The sequence below is a fragment of the Aquila chrysaetos genome, unplaced genomic scaffold (assembly GCF_900496995.4).
Source record: "Aquila chrysaetos chrysaetos unplaced genomic scaffold, bAquChr1.4, whole genome shotgun sequence".
Classification (NCBI taxonomy): domain Eukaryota; kingdom Metazoa; phylum Chordata; class Aves; order Accipitriformes; family Accipitridae; genus Aquila; species Aquila chrysaetos.
Window position 1 is genome coordinate 125058 of NW_024470392.1, and position 24349 is coordinate 149406.

The 24349-nt window shown below is 65.7% G+C and overlaps 4 protein-coding genes across 12 annotated transcripts; 1 reads left to right on the forward strand and 3 right to left on the reverse strand.

Moving 5' to 3' along the window:
- Positions 1-966: 966 nt before the first annotated feature.
- LOC115338208 (HLA class II histocompatibility antigen, DM beta chain) lies at positions 967-5249 on the reverse strand. 3 transcript variants are annotated; one of them, XM_030006685.2, is made up of 6 exons: positions 5094-5249; positions 2483-2764; positions 1534-1818; positions 1318-1437; positions 1177-1212; positions 967-1088 (listed from the first exon to the last, which is right to left on the reverse strand). In XM_030006685.2, exons 1-6 carry the CDS (start codon positions 5215-5217, stop codon positions 1075-1077), a joined length of 861 nt encoding a protein of 286 aa, XP_029862545.1. In that variant the 5' UTR covers positions 5218-5249; the 3' UTR covers positions 967-1074. The 3 variants fall into 3 exon arrangements, with proteins under 3 accessions (XP_029862545.1, XP_029862546.1, XP_029862547.1); XM_030006686.2 differs by having other exon boundaries at positions 967-1085; positions 5094-5245; XM_030006687.2 differs by lacking the exon at positions 5094-5249 and adding an exon at positions 4938-5083.
- A 277-nt stretch (positions 5250-5526) lies between these two features.
- LOC115338207 (HLA class II histocompatibility antigen, DM beta chain-like) lies at positions 5527-8812 on the reverse strand. Its single transcript, XM_030006684.2, is given in 6 exon segments — positions 5527-6095; positions 6186-6299; positions 6378-6656; positions 7471-7504; positions 7506-7753; positions 7848-8812. Coding segments are annotated over 6 exon segments (1224 nt in total). The 5' UTR covers positions 7897-8812; the 3' UTR covers positions 5527-5595.
- Positions 8813-8912: 100 nt separating this feature from the next.
- Positions 8913-14575, reverse strand: LOC115338209 (class II histocompatibility antigen, M alpha chain). 4 transcript variants are annotated; one of them, XM_041121900.1, is made up of 6 exons: positions 14384-14572; positions 13464-13818; positions 11412-11672; positions 9387-9668; positions 9166-9291; positions 8913-9044 (listed from the first exon to the last, which is right to left on the reverse strand). In XM_041121900.1, exons 3-6 carry the CDS (start codon positions 11656-11658, stop codon positions 9040-9042), a joined length of 660 nt encoding a protein of 219 aa, XP_040977834.1. In that variant the 5' UTR covers positions 11659-11672; positions 13464-13818; positions 14384-14572; the 3' UTR covers positions 8913-9039. The 4 variants fall into 4 exon arrangements, with proteins under 4 accessions (XP_040977834.1, XP_029862550.1, XP_029862551.1 ...); XM_030006690.2 differs by lacking the exon at positions 13464-13818 and having other exon boundaries at positions 11412-11554; positions 14384-14575; XM_030006691.2 differs by lacking the exon at positions 14384-14572 and having other exon boundaries at positions 13464-14366.
- A 1926-nt stretch (positions 14576-16501) lies between these two features.
- On the forward strand, positions 16502-24319 carry BRD2 (bromodomain containing 2). Of its 4 annotated transcripts, none has more exons than XM_030006681.2 (12): positions 16502-17432; positions 18928-19228; positions 20262-20399; positions 20483-20624; positions 20709-20917; positions 21032-21403; positions 21527-21655; positions 21740-21994; positions 22112-22281; positions 22516-22826; positions 22922-23044; positions 23152-24319. In XM_030006681.2, the coding sequence occupies exons 1-12, from the start codon at positions 17404-17406 to the stop codon at positions 23280-23282; spliced, it is 2310 nt and encodes a 769-aa protein (XP_029862541.1). In that variant the 5' UTR covers positions 16502-17403; the 3' UTR covers positions 23283-24319. The 4 variants fall into 4 exon arrangements, with proteins under 4 accessions (XP_029862541.1, XP_029862540.1, XP_029862542.1 ...); XM_030006680.2 differs by having other exon boundaries at positions 16504-17432; positions 22073-22281; XM_030006682.2 differs by lacking the exon at positions 16502-17432 and adding an exon at positions 19737-19834 and having other exon boundaries at positions 19016-19228; positions 22073-22281.
- The last annotated feature ends 30 nt before the right edge of the window (positions 24320-24349 follow it).

Below are 24349 nucleotides of genomic sequence, written 5' to 3' on the forward strand. Positions count from 1 at the left end.
AAGCCAGGAAAGTGGTAAAATAACCCCAGCAAGTGCAAGCACACCCACCCCCCCCCCCCAAACTGGGGTTCGTGGCCAGTGTCCCTCGTGCCCAGTGTCCCTTGTGCCCGGTGTCCCTTGTGCCCGGCGTCCCTTGTGCCCAGCGTTCCTCGTGCTCAGCATCCCTCGTGCCCAGTGTCCCTCGTGCCCTGCGTCCCTCATGCCTGGCGTCCCTTGTGCCCGGCGTCCCTTGTGCCCGGCACCCCTTGTGCCCAGCATCTCTCGTGCCTGGCATCCCTCGTGCCCTGCATCCCTCATGCCTGGTGTCCCTTGTGCCCCACGTCCCTCATGTCTGGTGTCCCTCATGCCTGGCATCCCTCGTGCCCAGTGTCCCTCGTGCCCCACGTCCCTCATGTCTGGTGTCCCTCGTGCCTGGCATCCCTCGTGCCTGGCATCCCTCATGCCTGGCATCCCTCATGCCTGGTGTCCCTTGTGCCCCACGTCCCTCATGTCTGGTGTCCCTCGTGCCTGGCATCCCTCGTGCCCTGCATCCCTCATGCCCTGCATCCCTCGTGCCCTGCATCCCTCATGCCCTGCATCCCTCGTGCCTGGCATCCCTCATGCCCGGCATCCCTCACGTGCCCCACATCCCTCATGCCTGGTGTCCCTCGTGCCTGGCATCCCTCGTGCCCAGTGTCCCTCGTGCCCCACGTCCCTCATGTCTGGTGTCCGTCGTGGCCGGCATCCCTCGTGCCCGGCATTGCCTGTGCCCGGTTTCCCTCGTGCCCTGTGTCCCTCGTGCCCAGCATCACCTGTGCCTGTTGCACGTCACTCATGCCCGGATATCGCTTGTGCCCGGCACGCAGTGTCCCTCGTGCCCAGTGTCCCTCGTGCCCGGTCCCGCTGGTGCCACGTCCACCCCGCAGCCCTTCCCCTCGGTGGGACGACGCGGGGACCCGCTGCCAAACCACCCCGTCACCGCGAAACCACCCTGGAGCATCTTTATTGTCAGCACCGTGGCGTCACCCCCGGGGTGACGGGGACACCGAAGGGGGGGGGACCGTCGGGGCCAGGAGGTCACCGTCCTGGGGGTCCTCAGATGCTTCCTGGGGGGGGGGGGAACGGGACATAGGGTGGCAGAAGGGGTGACGTGCCCCTTGGGGACAGGGGATGGGGACGGGCTGGATGTGCCATTACCTGCGGGGTAGGTGTCTCCGGGGAGGGGAGTGTAACCTGCAAGAGGGAGTAGAGGGGGTGAGGAGGGTCCGTGTCACCCCAGGCCACTGCCCCTGTGCCCCCCCCCCAGGCCACTGTCCCTGTCCCTCCTCGACCGCTCACCCGGTGCCGGTGGCTTGCCCCGGTAGCAGTAGACGCCGACGATGAAGAAGCTGAGCCCCAACACCATCAGCACGGTGGCCACGGCCACCTTCACCGTCAACCCCGGGGACAAGCCGGGACCTGCGAGGACACGGTGGGGGGGGGGGGGGGGTGTGAGAAGGGACGTGGCGAGGACCCAGAGGTCCGGGTGGGTGTCCCCGTCCCCCCCCGACTCACTCCACTCTTCCAGGAGGGGCTCATCCAGGCTGACGTGTTGCACCAAGCACGAGAAGGTGTCCCCGGCCGTCGGGGCCGCCGTCAAGGTCACCCGCGTCTGGTAGGTCCAGTCGCCGTTGGGGATGGCGGAGGTGGGGGGGCGTTCACCGGGGCCCACCACGTTCCCGTTGAGCAGCCAACTGACGGTCACCTCGGCGGGGTAGAAGCCCCAGACGTGGCAGGTGAGGAGGACGGATGCCCTGGTGTTGCTGGTCTTGGAGGAGATGATGCGGGCTTGGGGGGGTGCTGGAGCGGGGAGGGGGGGGACTGTCAGTGCCGGGGTGAGCCCCCCTCCCCACCCCGTGCCGCGTCTCCGTGCCACGTCCCCAAGTGGAATGCTCCGTGCGATGCCTCGCGCAAGGTCGGGGTGTTGCTCCGTGCAATGTTCCCGTGCAACGTCCCCCTGCAACGCGCTCTGCGACGCCTCCGTGCAACATCCCCGTGCAACATGTTCTGCAACACCCCCTTGCAACGCCCCGTGCAACATCCCCGTGCAACATGTTCTGCAACACCCCCTTGCAACGCCCCGTGCAACATCCTCGTGCAATGTGCTCTGCAACCCAACGCCCCTGTGCAATGCTCCATGCAACATCCCCGTGCAACGTCCCCATGCAACGTGCTCTGCAACAGCCCCATGCAAAGCCCCGGGCGACGCTCCGTGCAACATCCCCGTGCAACACCCCTATGCAACGCCCCTGTGCAGCGCTCTATGCAACATCCCCGTGCAAGGTGCAACGCAACGGCCCCATGCAAAGCCTTGTGCAACGCTCCATGCAACATCCTCGTGCAATGACCCCATGCAACGTGCTCTGCAACACCCTCAACACAACTCCCTACGCCACGTCCCCGTGCAAAGCCCCCGTGCGCGATCCCCCCGGGGTGCAAAGCCCCCCTGCGCCGCGGGGCTCACTCCGTCGCAGCATGGTGGAGGACCAGAATCGGGGGGCCAGGTCGCGGCAAGCCCGGCGCCGGGCTTCGGCGCGCTGCACCCAGCCGGTGCCGTTGTTGAGGAAGGCGGCGACGACGGTGGCGAAGGGACGGAGCAGCCCCCAGTCGCAGGGGGTGAAGTGCTGGGCGTCGGGCTCGTAACAGACCAGCGGGTTCTTGTTGAAGACGAGGGTGAAGTCGAAATCCAGCACGGAGCCGTTGGCGGCCAGCGGGCAGGAGCTGGCCACGTGCACCAGGAAGGCGCCTACAAGGGGGACGTGGTGGTAAGCGGCATCTCCTGGGGTGTCTCTGTCCGTCCTTGTGCCTCCATTCATGTCTGTCTGTCCTCATCCCTCCATCCATCTCCATCCATCTCCATCCCTCTCTATCCCTTCCTTCCATCCCACTCATCTCCATCTCTCCATCCCTGCCCATCCATCCCCTTCCCTCCAGCTGTTCCCCAGTTGACTCCATCCCTCCATCTGTCCTCATTTCTCCATCCATTTCCATCTCTCCATCCCTCCCCATTCCTCCATCTGTCCCCATTCTTCAATCCACCTCCATCCCGGTATCTGTTCCCTGGCTGGCCCCATCCCTCCATCCACGCACCTTCCTCCATCTCCATGTCTTCATCTACTTCCCATCCATTCCCCATCCCTCCATCCATTCCCATCCATCTCCCCATCTCTCCATCCATCTCCATCTCCCCATTCCTCCATCCGTCTCCATCCCCATCCCTCCATCCCTCCATCCATCTCCATCCATCCCTCCATCCCTCCCCATCCCTCCATCCATCCATCTCCATCCCTCCATCCCTCCCCATCCCTCCATCCATCCATCTCCATCCCTCCATCCCTCCCCATCCCTCCATCCCTCTCCTTGCCCCCAGCTGTCCCCCGTATCCCCCACACACACACTCAGCCCCAACTTGGGTCAAACCCCGACCCCTCCAAAGTCCCCATTGGGGTCACCCCACAGCCATGGGGTTGAGCACCCCCAAACCGTCCCCATGGGGTCAGCAGAAGCCACTAGGTGAGACCCCCATCCCCGCCATCCCCAGGGTCCCACGGGGCTGAGCCCCCCCCCCCCCCCCCAGCCATACCCAACATCCATCAGGGCTGAGCCCCCCCAAACTGCCCCAAATGTCCCACAGGGCTGAGCCCCCTAAATTGTCCCTGGGGTCCCATGGAGCTGAGTGCCCCCCCCTCCAAACCACCTCCACTGTCCTACAGAGATGAGCCCCCTAAATCATCCCGGGGGGGGGTTCTGCAGGGCTGACCCCCCCAGACCTTCCCCAGGGTCCCATGGGGCAGAGACCCCCAAACTACCCCTGACATCCCGCAAGGCTGAGCCTCCCCCTCTCCAACATCCCAAAGGTGACCCCCCCGCCCAGACCATGCCCAGGGTCCCATGGGGAAGAGCACCCCCCCCAAACTGCCCCAGAGTCCCACAGGTAAGAGCCCCCCCCAAAATATCCTCAACATCCTGCAAGGCTGAGCCCCCCCAACCCATCCCCGGGGTCCCACAGGGCTGAGCCCCCCCAGACTGTCCCCAGGGTCCCATGGAGCAGAGCCCCCTCCACCAACTGTCCCTGGAGTCCCGTGGGACAGAACTTCCCCAAACTGTCCCCAAGGTCCCTGGGGTCCCACAAGGCTGACCCCCCCCCAAACCATCCCCAAGATCCCACAAGGCAGAGCCCCCCAAACTGTCCCCAGGGTCCCACAGTGCTGAGCCCCCCCAAACTGTCCCCAAGATCCCACAAGGCTGACCCCCCCCCCAAACCATCCCCAAGATCCCACGAGCCTGAGCCCCCCCAAACCACCCCTGGGGTCCCACAAGCCTGACTCCCCCCAACCCATCCCCAGGGTCCTGCAGGGCTGAGCCCCCCAAGACTGTCCCCAAGATCCCACAAGCCTGACCCCCCCCAAACCATCCCCAAGATCCCACAAGGCTGAGCCCCCCCAAACAACCCCTGGGGTCCCATGGGGCAGAGCCCCCCAAACCATCCCCAGGGTCCTGCAGGGCTGAGCCCCCCCAAACCGTCCCCAAGATCCCACAAGGCTGAGCCCCCCCAAACCACCCCTGGGGTCCCATGGGGCAGAGCCCCCCCAAACCATCCCCAGGGTCCCGCAGGGCTGAGCCCCCCCCCCAAACCGTCCCCAAGATCCCACAAGTCAGAGCCCCCCCAAACCGTCCCCAGGGTCCCGCAGGGCTGAGCCCCCCTAACCTGACCCTGGGGTCCCGCAGGGCTGAGCCCCCCCAAACCGTCCCCAGGGTCCCACAGGGCTAAGCCCCCCCAACCTGACCCTGGGGTCCCGCAGGGCTGACCCCCCCCCAACCCACCCCTGGGGTCCCACAGGGTGAAGGCCCCCCCCCCCTCCAGCCCCGCTCACCCCCAGCATCCCCATTCCCCCCCCCCAGCCATCCGCGGCCCCCACCTGCCCCCCGGATACCCAGCACCAGGCCCAGCAGCACCAGCATGGCGGGGTGGGCGCAGGGGGTGTCCAGCCGGACTCTGTGCCCCCCCCCCCCCCCCCCCACCCCGGCCAAGTCACCCGTCTGCACCCCACAGCCCGGCCCCCAGCACCCCATACCCCACCCAAGATGGGGGTGAGGGTGGCGGGGGGGGGGGGGGGACACCCAATACGGGCCGGTTGTTGGACGGGCGTCACCAGTTGCCAGAGCAGGACGCGCGGGCGGCCGCCATGGCCGAGACATAGCGTGACGGCGGGGTGTCCCCCCCCACGCTGCCACCCCCCCCCATGACGGGGTGTGGGGGGGTCACCGTCCTATGGAGGCTTTGCTTTGACACCCACCCCCAAACTGCGCTGGGGACCCGGGCGTTCGGGGTGGCTGCGCCCCAGGGGTTCATATGTGTGGCCCCCCCCCCCCCCCCCAGCTTCAACAGGGCTTCCGCTTGTAGCGCTAACCCCTCCCCGCTCCCAGTAACCCCTCTGCCTCCAAACTGGGAGCACTGGGAGCCCCCCCCCACTCGTGAGGATCACCATGGACAAAGTCACTTGGGGATGGGGACCACAAATGTCTTTATTTTGGGGGGGGGGCTAAGGGGCATCCCCCCCCATCACAGTTGGGACCTCAGAGTTTGGTCACTGTGTGGTCAGGCATGGCCATGGAGGGACCGGGACAGGGACCAGGACCGGGACTGGGACCGGATCCAGGATGGCAACCAGGACCAGGACCGTGACTGGGACCAGGACCGTGACCAGGACCAGGACCGGGACAGGGACTGGGACCAGGACCAGAACCGGGACCAGGACCAGGACCAGAACTAGGACCAGGAACAGGACCGGGACCGGGACCAGGACCAGGACCGGGACCAGATCCAGGATGGGGACCAAGACTGGGACCAGATCCAGGACCAGAACCAGGACCAAGACCAGATCCAGAACCAGGACAAGAACCGGGACTAGGACCAGGACCAGGACAAGAACCAGGACTGGGACCAGATCCAGGATGGGAACCAAGACTGGGACCAGATCCAGGACCAGAACCAGGACCAAGACCAGATCCAGAACCAGGACTAGGACCAGGACTAGGACCAGGACCAGGACAAGAACCAGGACCAGGACCAGGCGCTGTCAGACATAAGAAGACGAATTAGGGACACCCCTAATTCAGGTGGGTGCCGTGTCCCCCACGTGTGTCCCCCCATGCCTGTCCCTCACCCGGATCCTGGCGGCAGTAGCTGAAAGCGCCAGCGCCGAAGACCACCAACCCCACGGTCATTATCACCGCCGCCGCCACCACCTTCACTGTCAACCCCGGGGACAAGCCGGGACCTGCGGGGACAGAGCGGCCGCACTGAGCCACCGAGGACCCAGCCGTCCGGGTGCCGTGTCCCCGTCACCCACCCTCACCCCAGTCCTCCCAGAGGGGCCGGTCCAGGCTGGGGTGCTGCACCGAACACGTGAAGGTGTCCCCAGCCTTGGCGGTGACCGTCAGGGTCACCTGCGTCTGGTAGGTCCAGTCGCCGTTGGGCAGGAGCTTGGCGTTGTCCCCGGTGGCCACCGTGTCCCCGTTGTGCAGCCAGAGGACGGTCACCTCGGCGGGGTAGAAGCCCCAGACGTGGCAGGTGAGGAGGACGGCGTCGGCGGTGTTGGGGAGGGGGACGGAGACGATGCGGATTTGGGGTGGTGCTGGGGCGGGGAGGGGACAGTCAGGTCCCCTCCTCACCCCGTGATGTCCCCGTGCGTGTCCCTGCGCAACGTACCTGTGCATTGCCCCTGTGCAACGTCCCCATGCACGTACCCACGTGTCCCATACAATGCCCTGTGCAATGTCCCCACGTGTCCCATATGATGCCCTGTGCAATGTCCCCGTGCAACGTCCCCGTGCACGTACCCACGTGTCCCATACAATGCCCTGTGCAATGTCCCCACGTGTCCCATATGATGCCCTGTGCAATGTCCCCGTGCAACGTCCCCGTGCACGTACCCACGTGTCCCATACAATGCCCTTGTGCAATGTCCCCGTGCAACGTCCCCACATGTGTCCCATATGATGCCCTGTGCAATGTCCCCGTGCATTCCCCGTGTAATGTCCCCGTGCAATATCCGTGTGCAACGCCCCATTCAATGCCCCGTGCAACGTCCCCGTGCGGTGTCCCACACGACGTCCCCACGCAATGCCCCGCGTGCTCCCTGTGCAACATCCACACGCATCGCTCCGTGCCACATCCCTGTGCAACATCTCGGTCAATGCACCGTGCAACGTCCCCGTGCGATGCCCTGTGTGACGTCCCCGTGCGATCTCCCCATTCAACGCCTCATGCAGCGCCCCATGCAATGTCCCCGCGCAACATCCCCGTGCAACACCCCGCGCGACGTCCCTGTTCAGCGTCCCCGCGTATTCCCCATCCAACGCCCCGTGCAACGCCCCGTGCGATGCCTTGTGCAACGCCCCGTGCAACACCCCACGCAAACGCCCCGTGCAACGCGCCGCGGGGCTCACTCCGCCGCAGCGCCGTGGAGGACCAGAATCGGGGGGGCCAGGTCGCGGCAAGCCCGGCGCCGGGTTTCGGCGCGCTGCACCCAGCCGGTGCCGTTGTTGAGGAAGGCGGCGAGGACGGTGGCGAAGGGACGGAGCAGCCCCCAGTCGCAGGGGGCGAAGCGCCGGGCGTCGGGCTCGTAACAGACCAGCGGGTTCTTGTTGAAGACGAGGGTGAGGCCAAAATCCAGCACGGAGCCGTTGGCGGCCAGCGGGCAGGAGCTGGCCACGTGCACCAGGAAGGTGCCTACAAGGGGGGGACGCGGGGGTTGGGGACATCGTCGTCCCCCCCCACCAACTTGCTTCACCCCCCATGTGTCCCCCCCCCCGTAATATCCTACCTGCCCCCCGGCAGCTCAGCGCCAAGCCCAGCATCCCCAGCACCCACATGGCCGGCGGCGGGTGCCGGTGTTATCGGGCGCAGCGGGCGAGCTCCGGCTTCTCCCCGTGGTGCCCTGCCTTCATCCCCACCACAGGCCAGCTCCCGCCTCTTCCTCCTCCTCCTCCTCAGGGCTTGTCCCCAGGGATTCGGTCCCGGTGCTCTGCGTCACCGGCGATGGGCGAAGCCAAGTGGACTGTGCCCCGGCGCTGGGCTTGGCACGGCGGGAACCTCGCGCGTGCTTTCCCGGTGGGGAAACTGAGGCACGCCTCTGGGGATGGCTCTTTGGGGTGGTGGTGGGGATGCAATCCAGCTCAACCCCAGTATAGGATGGTGGAGAAGACACTGCTGCATCCTCTCTGTGGCCACCTCCCAGTCTCTGGCAGTGGGGAAACTGAGGCACACCTCTTGGGGGTGACTCTATGGGGGGTGTGATCCGGCTGAAGCCCAATATCGGACAGCGGAGAAGCCACCACCATGGCCACATCTCACCCTTCCACCCTTTCGTGATGGGGAAACTGAGGCACGCCTGCTGGGGATGGCCCTGGAGGGGGGTGTGATGTAACTGAACCCCAATATTAGACAACGGAGAAGCCACTGCTGCAGCCACCTGCCCTTTCCCAGCAGGGAAACTGAGGCACACCTCTGGTGGGGGGGTGCGATCTGGCTGAACCCCGATATCAGACAGCAGAGAAGCCACCGCCGTGTCCCCCCCATGATCAACTCTCGCCCTCCCACCCTTTGGCAGTGGGGAAACTGAGGCACGCCTGTTGGGGATGACTCTTTGGGAGAGGTGATGCAGCTCAACCCCAGTATCAGACAGCGGAGAAGCCACCACCGTGCCCTCACCACGGCCACCTCCTGCTCTTCCACCCTTTGGCAGTGGGGAAACTGAGGCACGCCTCTTGGGAACAGCTTTTGGGGGGGGCGGTGATGTAGCTCAACCCCAATGTCAGACAGCGGAGAAGCCACCATCAGGCCACCTCCCGGCGCGGGGTGGGGGACAGACGACGACACGGGCCGCAGCCACAGACAAGAGGTTTAATTGTTGCGGGGGGGGGGGGGGGGGAGAGGGTGCTTACCACCCCCCCCCCCCCGCTGCCACCATCTCCACTCCTGCACCGAGCGGCGCCGGCCTCTGCACCGTCCCATGCTCAACCTGGGGACGGGGACGGGGGACACAAGAGGGGATTTGGTGACAGTCCCCTCCTCACCCCCCCGCCTTCCCCACCCAGAGGGGGGGGACGGACCCCCCCCATCCCCCAGCATCCAGGCCGTACCGTGGGCGTTCCGGCGTGCCGCCAGGATCATGGCGATGCCGAGCAGCGCCAGGAGGATGCCCAGAGCCATGGCGGCGCCGCACAGTGCCGTCTCCAGCTCCTCGGTGGGGTCGGGGTTTTGGGGCACTACGGGGGGGGGGGGGGGGGGAACGACACGGAGCGGGGGGGTCACAGCCAGCCCCGGCGTCCCCCCACGTCCCCATCCCTGTCCCCGCGCTCACCCCAGTAGGTGACGACAGAGGCGTTGTCCCCTTCGTGGGTGACGATGCAGGCGTAGATGTCACCGGCGGCGGGCGTCACCAGCAGGTAGGAGAAGCGGACGAAGGCCAGGTCAGCCGTGGGGGTGTAGTGGGTGTGGGTGACCCCTTGGGTGACGGGGACCCCGTCCAGCTGCCAACTGATCTCCACCGCCGGCGGGAAGATGTTTCCCACCATACACACCAACGTGTTGGCTTCACCCAACGCCGGCGGTTGCATCGGGAAGACGTCGGCCACCGGGATACCTGCGGCGGTCGAGAAGGGAGGAGGTGGGATAGAATCAATCGAAGGATCGTTTGGGTGGGAAGGGACCTTGGGAGGTGACCTCCTCCACCAGCAGGGACATCTCCAACCAGATCAGGGTGCTCAGAGCCACGGCCAACCCAGCCTTGAATGTCTCCAGGGATGGGGCATCTCCAACCGCTTTGGGCAACCTCTGCCAGCGTCTCACCACCCTCACCACCCAGAATTTCTTCCGTAGATCTAGTCTGAATCTACCTTCTTTTAGCTAAAAACCCATCCCCGCTCGTCCTATCGCAACAGCCCTTACTAAAAGCCCTGTCCCCAGAAGGACCGAAAGGCCACCACGAGGTCTACCCGGAGCCTTCTCTTCTCCAACTCTCTCAGCCCGGCCTCACAGCAGAGGTGTCCCAGCCCTCGGATCATCTCCGGGGCCTCCTCCGGACCCGCTCCAACAGGTCCGTGTCCTTCTCGTCCCGAGGACCCCCGGGTGCAGTGCTCCGGGTGGGCTCTCACCGGAGCAGAGGGGCAGAATCCCCTCCCTCGACCTGCTGGCCACGCTGCTTCCGATGCGGCCCGGGAGACGGTTGGCTTTCTGGGCTGCGAGCGTCCGCTTCTTCATCCCCCGAGTCCTTCTCCGCTCTCCATCCCTTCATCCCCCGAGTCCTTCTCCGCTCTCCATCCCTTCATCCCCCGAGTCCTTCTCCGCTCTCCATCCCTTCATCCCCCGAGTCCTTCTCCGCTCTCCATCCCTTCATCCCCCGAGTCCTTCTCCGCTCTCCATCCCTTCATCCCCCGAGTCCTTCTCCGCTCTCCATCCCTTCATCCCCCGAGTCCTTCTCCGCTCTCCATCCCTTCATCCCCCAAGTCCTTCTCCGCTCTCCATCCCTTCATCCCCCGAGTCCTTCTCCACTCTCCATCCCTTCATCCCCCGAGTCCTTCTCCGCTCTCCATCCCTTCATCCCCCGAGTCCTTCCCTGCTCTCCATCCCTTCATCCCCCGAGTCCTTCTCCGCTCTCCATCCCTTCATCCCCCGAGTCCTTCTCCGCTCTCCATCCCTTCATCCCCCGAGTCCTTCTCCGCTCTCCATCCCTTCATCCCCAGCCTGCGTCCACGTTTGGGGTTGCCCCAACCCAGGGGCAGGACCTTGCCCTTGGCCTGGTTGAACCTCCGGCCTGTCCAGGTCCCTCTGGATGGATCCCATCCCTCTGGAGTAGCAACCACCCCACTCAGCTTGGGGTCACCTCTATGTCATTGATGAAGATATGGGGACAGTGCTGGTCCCAGTAAGGACCCCTGAGGGACACCGCTCGTTACTGGTCTCCATCTGGACAATGGAGCCGTTGACCACGACTCTTTGGATGCCACCATCCACGCAATTCCTGCTCCACCATCCCTCAACTCCATCCAACTGGGAGAGGAGGACGTCGTGGAGGACCACGTCAAAGGGACGATGGTGGCACGTGTCATTGAAGATGATAGGGGACAGTACTGGTCCCAGTAAGGACCCCTGAGGGACGTCACTCGTCACTGGTCTCCATCTGGACAATGGAGCCGTTGACCACGACTCTTTGGATGCCACCATCCACCCAATTCCTGGTCCGTCGAACGGTCCATCCCTCAACTCCATCCAATCGAGAGAGGAGGACGCTGTAGAGGACCACGTCAAAGGGACGACGGCGGCACACGGTGAGTGGTGGCGCACGGCGGGCAGGGACGGGGACCGCGACGTCCGCGACGGCACGTACCCTTCGACTCCGGCAGCAGGCCGGTGACCCGCTCGGTGAGGCTGCGGCGCAGGTCCTGGCAGAGCGTGGCGTCGCGGACGAGCTCGGCGGGGGGCTCCAGGCCGGGGGGCCACGAGGGGAGGTCGGGCAGACGCGGGGTCCAGCTGGAGCGCGGGAAGTCGAACCAGAAGAGCTGGTCGGCGTCGAAGGTGAGCGCCAGCCCCAGCGAGGGCATGGCCGGCTGGCAGAAGAGCACCTCGGCCAGCATGTGCGCCGGCGGCTCTGCGGGCGGGAGGGGGTAAGGGCAGGGGCGCGGGCAGGAGGGCGCCCAGCACCATCGCGGCGGGCGGCGTAAGGGCAGGGGCGCGGGCAGGAGGGCGCCCAGCACCATCGCGGCGGGCGGCGTAAGGGCAGGGGCGCGGGCAGGAGGGCGCCCAGCACCATCGCGGCGGGCGGCGTAAGGGCAGGGGCGCGGGCAGGGGTCGAAGGCTGCGCAGGCAGGGACGGGGCGTGCGGGCAGACGCCCTGCACGCCCGCGCTCCCCGTGCAAGGACACAGCACGCGCGCACCGTGCAAGGACGCAGCACCCTCCGCGTGCACGTGCGTTGCGCGTGCACGCAGCGCCTGTGCACAGCACAGGGCACGCACGCGCACGCTGCGTATGTGTAAGCACACGGTGCGTGGACGGACACGCCGCGCACGCCTGCACACTGTGTGCGCGCGCACGCGTGCTTTCCACTAGTGCACAGCCCCTTGCTCTAGTGCACACACACCCCTTGCACTCCCTCCCCTGTGCACTAGTGCACCCACCACCCCGTGCACAGCTCCTTGCACTAGTGAACACCCCCTCCTGCTTACACTCCTGCCCTGTGCACTAGTGCACACGCCCTCCTGCTCACGCCACACCCGTGCACTAGTGCATGGCCCCTTGCACTAGTGCACACCCACTCCCACCCCGTGCACTAGTGCACAGTCCCTCCTGCTCACACTTGCACCCTGTGCACGGCCCCTTGCACTAATGCACACCCCCTCCCGCTCACCCTCACACCCCATGCACTAGTGCACAACCCCCCCTGCTCACACTCGCACCCTGTGCACGGCCCCTTGCACTAGTGCAAACCCCCCTCCTGCTCCCCCTGTGCACTAGTGCACGGCCCCTTGCACTAGTGCACACCCACTCCCACCCCATGCACTAGTGCACAGGCCCTCCTGCTCACACTCGCACCCTGTGCACAGCCCCTTGCACTAGTGCAACCCCCCTCCTGCTCCCCCTGTGCACTAGTGCACGGCCCCTTGCACTAGTGCACACCCCTCCCTGCTCACCCTCACACCCCATGCACCAGTGCACAACCCCTCCTGCTCACACTTGCACCCTGTGCATGGCCCCTTGCACTAATGCACACCCCCTCCCGCTCATGCTCCCCCGCCATGCACTAGTGCACGGCCTCTTGCACTAGTGCACAGCCCCTTGCACTAATGCACACCCCCTCCCGCTCGCCCTCACACCCCATGCACCAGTGCACAGCCCCTCCTGCTCACACTCGCACCCTGTGCACGGCCCCTTGCACTAATGCACACCCCCTCCTGCACACGCTCCCCCCCATGCACTAGTGCACGGCCTCTTGCACTACTGCACACCCCCTTTGCTCACCCTCACACCCCGTGCACTAGCGCACAGCCCCTTGCACTAGTGCACCCCCTCTTGCACTAGCACCCCCCCCCCCCCCCGTGCCCCCCCCCCCCCACCGCCCCGTGACCTCCTACCATCGGTGACGGCGGTGACCAAGGCCACCCACAGCAACCCGGTCACCAGCACCCTTCTCCCACCAGCAGCACCCATCCCTCCGGTACCCGGCACCCGCCGGGTGCGACCGGGTGCCGGTCCCGCGGCCTGGTTTTGGCACCAATGAGCGGGTCCCGTTGATTTCCCGTCACCCGTTGCCGGGGAGAAGGACCTCGCACGGCGCTCGGGTGCTGTGACAGAGGAGGACCCACGCGTCCGGGCGTGGGACGGGGTGCTCCTTCCACCCCCCCACCCACCCCACGGATCCCCCCCCGCACACCCCTCCCCACCTTGCTCCCGGCATGGCGGTTGGCAATCGCTCGCCTTCGTTAGCGTGGTGACGCCGCGGTGCGATTAATAATCAGCCCCTTATTAATTAGGGGGGGACACCCCGGCTCGCGTCGTGTCGTGTGTGTGTCGTCGTCCCCCCCTTCCGCCACGGCGGGTGTTGCTGCTGCGGGGGGTTATGGGGGGACAGGCGGAGGTGGGGACGTGGCGGTGACGGCACACGGCGCGCGTCCCGCGCGCTGCAACGCTCCGCGGCCCTCCGCTGCGCGCGCTGCACCCCGTCTCTGCAGCAGCCAGCACCCCGCCGGTGCGTGCGCTGCGCCCTGTGCAACGCCGTGCACCCCGTCTCTGCATGCCCTGCACCCACCTGCGCCCCCATTTCTGCGTGTGCTGCAGCCAGTGCAACGCCGTGCACCCCGTCTCTGCATGCCCTGCACCCCGTGCAACGCCGTGCACCCCGTCTCTGCATGCCCTGCACCCACCTGCGCCCCCATTTCTGCGTGTGCTGCAGCCAGTGCAACGCCATGCACCCCGTCTCTGCATGCCCTGCACCCAGTTGCACCCCTATCCCTGCAAGCACTGCACCCTGTGCAACACCGTGCACCTCGTCTCTGCATGCCCTGCACCCAGTTGCACCCCCGTTTCTGTGTGCTGCACCCAGTGCAACACTGTGCACCCCATCTCTGCATGCCCTGCACCCAGTTGCACCCCCACTCCTGTGAGCACTGCACCCTGTGCAACACTGTGCAACCCCGTCTCTACATGCACTGCACCCAGTTGCACCCTCATTCCTGAGTGCGCTGCACCCAGTGCAACACTGTGCACCCCGTCTCTGCACGCCCTGCACCCAGTTGCACCCCATTTCTGCATGCTGCACCCTGTGCAATGCCGTGCACCCCACCTCTACATGCCCTGCACCCACCTGCACCCCCATTTCTGCGTGTGCTGCAGCCAGTGCAACGCCATGCACCCCGTCTCTGCATGCCCCGCACCCAGTTGCACCCCCATTTCTGCGTGCTGCACCCTGTGCAACGCCATGCACCCCGTCTCTGCATGCATTGCACCCAGTTGCACCCCTTGCCCTGTGTGCTGCACCCCGTGCAACACGGTGCCCCCCCCATTCCTGCACCCCCTCTGTCCCTCATAGCAGCGTGCACTGCACCCGCCACCATGTTGTGCACCCCCCTGAGTGGGTGCACTGCAATCCCACCCCTCACCCCCACTCCCCTCGTGGGTGCTCCCCCCCCCGCCATCCCTGACACCCTCCCCGGATGCAACCTCTGCACCCCACGCAATACCCTGGACCCCTCCGTGGGTGCCCCCTTTGCAGTGCCCCGCACCCCCGTGGAGTGCACCCACTGAAATGCCGTGGACCCCCGTGGGTGCACCCCCCCCCCCCCGCACTCCCGTAGCGCACCCACTCCACCGCTGCAGCAGGCCCGCAGCGCGCATGCGCGCCACCGCCCCCCCCCCCCGCCCCACCATGGGGTCGGCACTAGGACCCCGCGGAGCCGCGGCAGGACCCCGCCGGGCGGGGGTCCATGAATGGGGCCGTGGGAGCCGCGGGGGGAGCCACGTGACGGCGGGGAGCCAATGGGAGCGCGGGTGACGTAGCGCGTGGCTCCCTTTACTGCCCTGGGATGTTTTTTTTGTTGGGTTTTTTTTTTTTTTTAATCTTTTTTGCCCCCAAACCGGGGGGGGGGAGGTTGGGGGGGGGCGGATGAAGCGGGACCGGGGACGGGGGTCGCGGCCCCGCGTGGGGGCGGCTCAGGTGAGTGACGGGGGGGGAGGGGGGCGACCTCGCCCTTCCCCCCCCCCATAAAAGAGCGGGGGAGGTCACGTGGTGGGGAGCGCTGTCAGTCAAGCGCGGTCCCGCCCTTCGGCCAATGAGCGGCGAGGAAGGCGGTGACGGGCAGGTGGGGGCGGGCCGGCTTTTGTGCGCGGCGGCGCGGGGGGCGGCGGTTTGGGGCGAAAAGCGCCATGTTTGGGTGTTCGCGCGGGGGCGGCGGCGGGCAGGGCCCCAAGTGCTGTGTCACGGCGTGGGGGTTGGGGGTGGGGGGGGGGGGGGAAGGGGAAGGACCCACCCGTGTCCTGCGAGCTCTGTGGAAGGGGGAGGGAAGGCTGCCCCCCCCCTCCCCGTGGGCGGCGGGTTTGGGGCTTCCCGTGGGGCGACCGCGGCCGCCGGGGGTGGGGGTCAGCCCTCTTCCTTCACGGTCGGTGTGGGGGTCCCGGAGCCGCCGTGGGCCCCCCACGGTGTGTGGCGGGGTGGTGGTGGGGGGGGTAGCACCCGCGTATCGGGCCTTAACCGGGGTTCGCGGCCACGACAGCGGCGTGTCCGTGGGGGTCGGCGACCCCCCCGTGGCGTGAGGGGGGGGGGGGTCTGGCGCGGCCCGGGTCTCTGTGGGGACCGGGGGTGTGGGTAGGGGGGGGGAGGCCAGGCGCGGTAGCTCCGGTGCTCAAGCGGGCCCTGAGGCCCGCGGGACCCCGGCGAGGGGGGTGAGGGCGGGTGGGGAGGGTCCCACCCGGTGGCCGGTATCGCTGAGGGTAGCGGGGAAGCGGCGGGGCCGCCCGGGAGCGCCGGGTTCATTGTCCGCCCGCGGATCGCCGCCGCTGCACAAAATGGCGCCTGCCGGCTCCGTCTCTCTTCCCTTCCCCCCCCTCCCTTCCCCGCCGGGAGCGCGACAACAACCGCCAACGGCTGGTTCCGCCCGCCGGTCCCGCCCTCCCCTCACGTGACCCGCCGGCCAATCACCTCTCAACGAATGGCAGCGCCGGCCAATGGGCGCCGACACAGCCGGCTCCGTCGGATGAGGCGCCGGGCGGAAGGGCGGGAAGGGAGGGGTGGGGGTGTTGGGTGAGGGGGGGTGGTGGTGGTGGGGGGGAACTGTGGGGATGACTGGCGTTCCGCGCTACCAATAGGAGCGGCGCACCCCGCGTGCCTCCGCCCAATGAGGCCGCGGCGGGGCGGGGTGGGGCGGGTGGGTGATGTCAGCGCCGCCGCCGCCCAATGAGGAGCCGGCTGGTGTCTATATAAGGGCGGCCGGGGGCAGGCCGAGAGGCGCCATTTCGCTGGGACGAGAGGACGGAGCGGGTCGGGCCCCGGTGCGCGCAGGGGGGCGGCCCCAAACCGGATCCATCCTCCGCCGGGCGGCTCAGCCCCCGCCTCCGCGCTCCCCGGAGGGCTCGCCGGACCCTCCCCGGCCTCCGTAGCGACCCCTGCCTGCGGCCAGCAGCGAGGGGGGGGCCCTCCTTTCCCTCCCTCCCCCCCCCCCCCCCCCTTCCTCCGTTCCCGTCCTCCCTCCCCTCAGGGAGCCAAGATGGAACCCGAGCGGTGATTTTTCCCCGGTGCAATCCGCTGTCATCCGTCTCCCGGATCGCCGCGGCCCGCCTGATTCCCGGTTTCCGCGGACGCAACCGACTTTCGGCGACGCGGAGAGGCTTGTATTGATCGGATCGCGGAGGATTTAGGAGCCCGGAGGGGGCTCCGAAGAGGGGACCCCCCCCCTACCCCCAGCCCCGCAACAGCCGCTCTCTCCTACCGCCGCCGCCACCTTTCCCGCCCCGCTACGTACCCCCCCTCCGCCCTCCACCTCCCCGCCGCCATTTTCTCTCCGCGCCCCGTTCATGTGAAGGCCGGTGGATGGTCTCGCACCGCCGCCGCTCGCCGCCGCGCCCGGCTGGAGGAACCGCCGCCGCCGCCTGAGGCCCGCCCTGCCCGGGGGAGGGGAGGGGGTACCTGGCTCGTTCCCCCTCCCCGTTGTTCGGTGATGCGCTGACGGGGGAGGGCCCCCCACCGGGCCGGTACCGTCGAACAGTTCGCCGGGCAAAGTGGGGGGGTCGTCGGAAGAGACGGCGGCGGCGGGAGGAGGAGGAGGAGGTGAAGAAGAAGAAGAAGAAGAAGAAGGACGGCCGGGATCGCGGGCCGGGCACGCAGCCGCCGGCATGTTGCAGAATGTGAATCCCCAGAGCAAGTAGGTACCGGCGCCGTGGGGAGGGGGGATTGGTGTCACGCGTGGGTTGTGACCGTGGTTGGCGGCGGGGGGGGGGGGGGGGAGCGTGGGGTTACACGGTATTTTGAGGTCGGGCTTTGCCCCGGCTGCCGCTGTCTCTCGGGTGGCCTGGGGACAGGCGGACGGACAGCAGCTTTCTGCCCACGTTGGTGGGGCTGGGGGTCTCGCCCCCCACGGTTTCGTCACTGGGGGCTACCCTGTCCCCCTTCCCAGCGCCGTCCTTGGCACTTGAGCCATGCCCTTGGCGGCTCAGGAGCCCCCGGGGAAAGGTCCCGCTGTGCCAAGCCCTGACGCCCGGGCGAGGCCGGCGGGTGCTGGGTGATAGTGGTGGGGACCTGTGGGTGACCGTCACGCAGGCCTGTGGGGTGACAAGTCACCTGTGGGGTCAGCTCAGGGTAAGGCGGGGGGGGGGTGGGTTTCCCCCCCCGTCCAGGTTTAGGTGTGTGTAAAAGGTGCAGGGGTTGGGCAGGAGCTGGTTTTAGCTGCTGCCCGCACGCTCTGGAAACCTCCCAAGCCTTCGTGTCGGTGTCCTGGGGGTCCCTGGTGCCGCCGTGGCGTCTTCTGGTCGGCCTTGTGACAAGTATTTTCTCTCCTGCGATATTTTGGTACCCTTGTACCGCTCCTGGGCTGCCGGTCATTGCCGTAAAATGCTGGTCGTTGCCATAAAACGCTGGCCGTTGCCGTAAAATGCCGATTTTTGCCCTTAAATTGGCGCAGGAGTCAGTTGCGAGCGTGACGCGGTCGTGGCTGCGCCGCCTCCCTGGGTCTGTGGGTCCCTCGAGTCCTGGCCTGTCCCCATGGATGGTTTTGGGTCTTTGCGACCAGGATGGCGTCTAGCCGCCCGCGATCTTGGCCCTGGCATTGATGTAACGGTCCAGCTGCGCCGTGGGGCTCTGTCACATCCCCAAATCCCACCGGAGCTCCCGGTTCTGGCCTCCGAGAGCTGGCGACACCCGGGTAGTGTCACCGTCGCCTCGACGCGCAGCAGCACCGTCACCGCACCGGCACCGTCACCTCCGTGCGCGGCCCCGCGCGCCAGCTCTTTGTTCGAGGGCGAGCCTGGACCCACGCCAACCTCTTGGCTCTGGCTGCGCCGACGCAGGCGGCTCTGCCGGCACCGGCAGGGAACCGGGCGCCTGCCTGGCAGCAATTAACGGGTGCAACCGGAGTTCGCTCTCAAATCCCTCCACCCTGACACCGAGGAGACGAGCAATGGGACCTCACCCATGTCCCGGGAACTTGTAGCCGAGCACAGCAACGTTTCCGCCCTTAATTGCAATTTTAGGAGCGGTCGGCTCTTTCTGGGGAGGGTTTCTCCTGGGAACCCTGAGGCCCAGCCCTGCTGATTTTTTTAATTTTTTTTTTTTTAATAATTATTTTTTTGTTGGCCGAGGCGGTGGTGCGGCAATCCTGGCGCGGAGCTGCCCCGCTAACCCTGTCTCTGCTCCCCTTTCAGGATTCTGGGGGAGGGCAATGCCGGGCTCATGGGCCTGGCAACGGAATCGACCCCCGGCAAGCGGATCCGCAAACCGTCGCTCCTCTACGAGGGCTTCGAGAGCCCCACCATGGCGTCGGTGCCGGCCCTGCAATCCCCCCAGGTGAACCCACCTCCGCCGGAGGTTTCCAATCCCAAGAAGCCCGGTCGTGTCACCAACCAGCTGCAGTATCTGCACAAAGTGGTGATGAAGGCTCTGTGGAAGCACCAGTTTGCTTGGCCCTTTCGTCAACCCGTCGACGCTGTCAAGCTGGGCCTGCCGGTAACGAGCCCTGCGGGCGGGTGTGGGAGAAGTTACGGCACCCGGGACGTGCGCGAGTGTGTTTGTCCCCCGCTCCTGCCCCTCACTTGCCCCTCGCCCCCCCCACACCATGCTGGTGCGTGCAGGCAGGGGGTGTTAGGCAGATGTATTGTTAAATTTGGTGCTGCCTGTCCCTGGACGTGGTGTGTGTCCCCTGCCCTGACCCCAAGCCTGAGAGTGCCAGGGCCGGCGCCGTTCCCCTCCCGGGGGCTCCGCCACAGAGATGCAGTTGCAGGTGCCTGGGCTGTGCCATCCTCGCCCTCTCCCGGGGCCATAACCTGTACCGGCCCCCCACCTCAGCCCCTCGTAGGCGTCCGGGCTGGTCCTGGGGACGTCCTCAGAGCAGCTGCCACCCCTCCCTTTTGCCCCGATGTCCCCTACAAAGGTATGGATGAGGTGATGCAGCCGCTCTAGAGGTAACCCGGACGCTTCCCCACCTAATCTCTTGTGCCCTGAATGCGTTTTGCAGATTCCCATCCATGAATTTGTAGAAGACATCTTGTGACCCCAATATTAAACGCCAGCCCCCCCGTGCACCTGTGGCGCCCAAGGAGTTAAAGCCCGGAGGTAATTTCCACATAGGTTTTGCTCTTAAAATCTAGTGTTAGCTTTCCCCGAGCCCCCGTCCCACCTCTCATGCGGGAAGCGCGCGCCTTCCGGATGCTGGGGGTCCGGCCGTTCCCGTAGCGTAGGCTCCCTGTCCCCCCCATACCTCCCCGCCCCGGCAGAGCTGGCTGCTCCCCAGGCACCTTAGGGTCCCTCTCGCCCCATTGTGGGCGAAGGGGGACGGTGGCACTCTCGGGTGGGGACCAGGTCCGGAGGCATTTCTTGAACCCCATGCACCCCCTGCCTGCGCTTGGGTGACGAATGAGAGCTGGTGTGTGAGCCGGCGCTTTGCCGGGTGCCTGAGTGATCGCAGAACCGGGGAGGTTGGAGACGCGGGCGCTGTCACCGGTGCGTCCCTGACCACCGGTCCCGTGTCCTTTGTCGGCAGGACTACCACAAGATCATCAAGCAGCCCATGGACATGGGGACAATCAAGCGACGCTTGGAGAACAACTATTACTGGGGGGCTGCGGAGTGCATGCAGGACTTCAACACCATGTTCACCAACTGCTACATCTACAACAAGGTGAGAACCGCGCCGGCACCACCGGCGAGTCCCGTGGCACCTTCTCGGCAAACTCTTGACGTTGTCTCCGGTCTTCCCTGCAGCCCACCGATGACATTGTGCTGATGGCCCAAACCCTGGAGAAGATTTTCCTGCAGAAGGTGGCCCAGATGCCACCAGAAGAGCAGGAGATCGTGGTGCCGGTGGCCAAGAACAGTCATAAGAAGGGAGCGTCCCGGGCAGCAGGTACGGTGATGCCACGTGGGACGGAACGACTGCTTGGGGGTGGCAGCGGTGCTAACGGGGGGGGTGCTTCTTGTCTTGGCCCAGCGCTCCTGGCGGGACTCACGGCTGCTCAGCAAGTGCCGGCTGTCTCCTCGGTGTCCCACACCGCGGTCTACACCCCAAGCCCTGACATCCCCACCACCATAGTCAACATTCCCCACCCATCCGTGATTTCCGCTCCGCTCCTCAAGTCGTTGCACTCCACTGCCCCGGCCGTCCTGGCTGCGCCCGCTCCCACCCAGCCCGTGGCCAAGGTAGGAGGAGGGCAGACCCTGGCCGCGGGGCAGGCTCTGTGGGGCCGGAGTGTGGGGCCGGCTTCCCCCCCCCCACAGCCTCACACGTGGTTCTTTTCCCTTTTCTTTTGACAGAAGAAGGGCGTGAAGCGGAAAGCGGACACCACCACCCCCACCACCACGGCCATCATCGCCACCAGCGGAGAGTCCTCGCCCTCCGCCACGCTCTTGGAGGCCAAGGCGGCCAAGATCCCTGCGCGCCGGGAGAGCGGCCGCCCCATCAAACCCCCCAAGAAGGATTTACCGGATTCGCAACAGCACCAGACATCCAAGAAGGGTAAACTATCGGAGCAGCTCAAGTACTGCAACGGGATCCTCAAGGAGCTGCTCTCCAAGAAGCACGCAGCCTATGCCTGGCCCTTCTACAAGCCCGTCGATGCCTCGGCCCTGGGGCTGCACGACTACCACGAGATCATCAAGCACCCCATGGACCTCAGCACCATCAAGGTGGGGCAGGAGAAAGGGGGTGGAGGAGCCTTTTTGGGGGGGGGGCTCTGTGGCTTTCCTGTCTTTCCTCCCACTCCCCATGGGGACCCGGGAGCTCCCGCTTACCGTTTTCTCTCCCCATAGCGGAAGATGGAGAACCGGGATTACCACGACGCGCAGGAATTCGCCGCCGACGTCCGGTTAATGTTCTCCAACTGCTACAAATACAACCCGCCTGACCACGACGTGGTGGCCATGGCCCGCAAGCTGCAGGTAAGTGGGGTGGTGGGTGTCCCGTCCACCCGCTGACCCCCCCCACCCCACCCGCTCGCCACACTGACCCCGCTCCCCTCGCAGGACGTCTTTGAGTTCAGCTACGCCAAGATGCCGGATGAGCCGCAGGACGCCAGCCCGCCCTCGGTGTCGGCCCCACTTACCGGCGCCCTCTCCAAATCGTCCTCCGAGGAGTCCTCCAGCGACGAGGATGAGGACGACGAGGACGATGAAGACGACGACGAGGACGAGAGCAGCAGCGAGAGTTCATCAGAGAGCGAGGAGAGTTCCGACTCGGAGGAGGAACGTGCCAATCGCTTGGCCGAGCTGCAGGAGCAGGTGAGGGCCGGAGAAGGATCCGTGCCGCTTCCCGGGCCCGCTCCCCACGCCCGCCTCACCCCCTGTCTCCCCCCACAGCTGCGGGCCGTGCACGAGCAGCTGGCTGCCCTCTCACAGGGCCCCGTTTCCAAACCCAAAAAGAAGCGAGAAAAGAAAAAAAAGAAGAAATCGGAGAAGCACAAAGGCCGGGGAGGCGACGAGGAAGCCCGGGCGCGCCAGGCCCAGCTCCGTAAAGCCAAGAAAGCCGGTGGTGGCGGCGGCGGGACCGGCGGAGGCGGCGGTTCCAAGTGAGTGCGGCGTCCGCGGCGCTGGGGTGGCGTGGGCGCGGGCAGTGGCTGTGATGACACTTTCCCCGGCAGAGCGACCGTGGCGAGAAACCGATTGGAACAAGCCAAACCTTGTCTGAGTGCTGCCAGCCCCAGGGACGGGGGGATTGGGGTTGGTTTGTGGTGGTGGTGGTGGGGTGTTGGATTTTTGGGGCAGCCCTTGATGCCGCTGCGGCATCGATTCTCTCCCGGCAGGAACTCGAAGAAAACGGCTAAAGCGACGTTGCCGCCGCCACCGGTGCTTTACGATTCGGAGGAAGAGGAGGAGAGCAAACCCATGACTTACGATGAAAAACGTCAACTCAGTTTAGACATCAACAAATTACCGGGTGAAAAATTGGGCCGGGTGGTGCACATCATCCAGTCGCGAGAACCTTCCCTGCGCGATTCCAACCCCGAGGAGATCGAGATCGATTTCGAGACCCTCAAACCTTCGACGCTGCGGGAGTTGGAGCGCTACGTTCTCTCCTGCCTGCGGAAGAAACCCCGTAAACCTTACAGCGAAAGTAAGCGCCGTGGGGTTGACGCCGGGAGGGTTTTGGGGGGGCCAGGGGGGGGGGGGGCTGAGTCCCAAACCAAGCCTCCCCCTTTCTCCCTGCAGCCATGAAGAAGCCGGTGGGGAAGACGAAAGAGGAGCTGGCGCTGGAGAAGAAACGGGAGCTGGAGAAGCGGCTGCAGGATGTCAGCGGCCAACTCAATTCCACCAAAAAACCCCCTAAAAAGGGTGAGCGCATAGCGGATGGCGATGGCCTCCCTGCTTCCTCTTCCGCCTCCCCGCTTCCTCTTCCGCCGTCGCACACGGCTGAACCTTGCCGCTGTTTTACCTTGCAGCCAGCGAAAAACCGGAATCGGCTCAGCAAGTGGCTGTATCCCGCCTCAGCGCCTCCAGTTCCAGTTCGGATTCCAGTAGTTCCAGTTCCAGTTCGTCATCCTCGGACACCAGCGATTCGGATTCGGGTTAGAGGAATCTCGCGTTTCTCCCCACGATGGCGCGGCCGAGCCGGAACACGGGCGGCTTTGGAAAAAAGAGGTTCTGCGGGACCGGATCCAGGTTGAATCGGACTGAGGGGGGGGCCCTTCACCCGGCAGGCAGAGCCCCCCACCCCACCCGGGGCTGATGGGGAGGGGTTGGGGGCAGGGAGGAGGAGGGGGGGGAGAGAGAAGAGGGGTGAGGGGGGGACCCCAAGTGTTTACAGGCCGGAGGCATTGCAGGGGAAGGGGAGGAGAAAGGGGGGGGGCACTGGCTGCAGGGTTGGGCCCTCCCTCCTCCTCTTCCTCTTCCTCCTCCTTCCCCCCCCCCCCCCCCAACAGGTTTTACTGTTTGTTGTTTTAGGTTGGGGGGGGGGTCTTGCTTTTTTTTTTTTTTTTTTTTTTTTTTTCTTCCCTGACTTGTGGGATTTTTTCCAAAAAGGGGAAAAATTTGGGGGTTTTTTAAGAAAAAAAAAAAAAAAAAAAAAAAAAAAAAAGAGAGAGAGAAAAAAAATCTTTTAAAAAAAGAAGGGGGGGGGGGGCAAAGCCCTGGGGCGGGGGAGTGGTTTGAGAGTCCCCAATTGGGGTTTGCTGGGAGGGGGGGGGGGCTAGGACCCCTCCTTACCCACCCCCACCTCCGGGGGCAGCCGCCGCCCTCCCCTTCCCCTCGTCTGTGGAGGATTTTTAATTTATTGATGCCGCGTTGTGCTGGCGGGGGCCCTGGGGACGCGCCTTGTACATAACAACCCCCCCCAACCACATCCCCCCCCCCCCCCAGCAGACGATCAGGGCAGCATGTTCCCGCGCGGGGAAGGGGGGAGGGAGGGGCCGCCTGTTTTTTACGTTGACTGTATAATTTTTTTCTACTTGTTTTATTTTGTTTTTTTGGGGGTTTTGTTTTACTTTTTCCTTCCCCCCCCCCCCCCCCCCCCCCCCCCTTAGACCCTTAGAGCCGTGTTTTCATCTTATTGTATGTTTCGAACGTTTCGATTCTTTAACATGTAAATAAAGAAAATATTATTCGAGTTGAGCCGGGCTGTCATGTCACTCAGTTGCTGCC

Coding starts and splice junctions, on each gene's coding strand:
- LOC115338209 (XM_030006689.2), bottom strand. CDS start 13,230: ATGGGTGCTGCTGGTGGGAGAAGGGTGCTGGTGACCGGGTTGCTGTGG. Junction 11,673..13,154: donor GGTCACCGCCGTCACCGATG/GTAGGAGGTCAC, acceptor TCCCGCCCGCAG/AGCCGCCGGCGCACATGCTG. Junction 9,292..9,386: donor CTCTGTCGTCACCTACTGGG/GTGAGCGCGGGG, acceptor CCCCCCCCGTAG/TGCCCCAAAACCCCGACCCC.
- BRD2 (XM_030006680.2), top strand. CDS start 17,404: ATGTTGCAGAATGTGAATCCCCAGAGCAA. Junction 17,433..18,927: donor AATGTGAATCCCCAGAGCAA/GTAGGTACCGGC, acceptor CTCCCCTTTCAG/GATTCTGGGGGAGGGCAATG. Junction 20,625..20,708: donor GGGAGCGTCCCGGGCAGCAG/GTACGGTGATGC, acceptor GTCTTGGCCCAG/CGCTCCTGGCGGGACTCACG.
- LOC115338208 (XM_030006685.2), bottom strand. CDS start 5,217: ATGTCTCGGCCATGGCGGCCGCCCGCGCGTCCTGCTCTGGCAACTGGT. Junction 1,819..2,482: donor CTCCACCATGCTGCGACGGA/GTGAGCCCCGCG, acceptor TCCCCGCTCCAG/CACCCCCCCAAGCCCGCATC. Junction 1,213..1,317: donor GGGCAAGCCACCGGCACCGG/GTGAGCGGTCGA, acceptor TCCCTCTTGCAG/GTTACACTCCCCTCCCCGGA.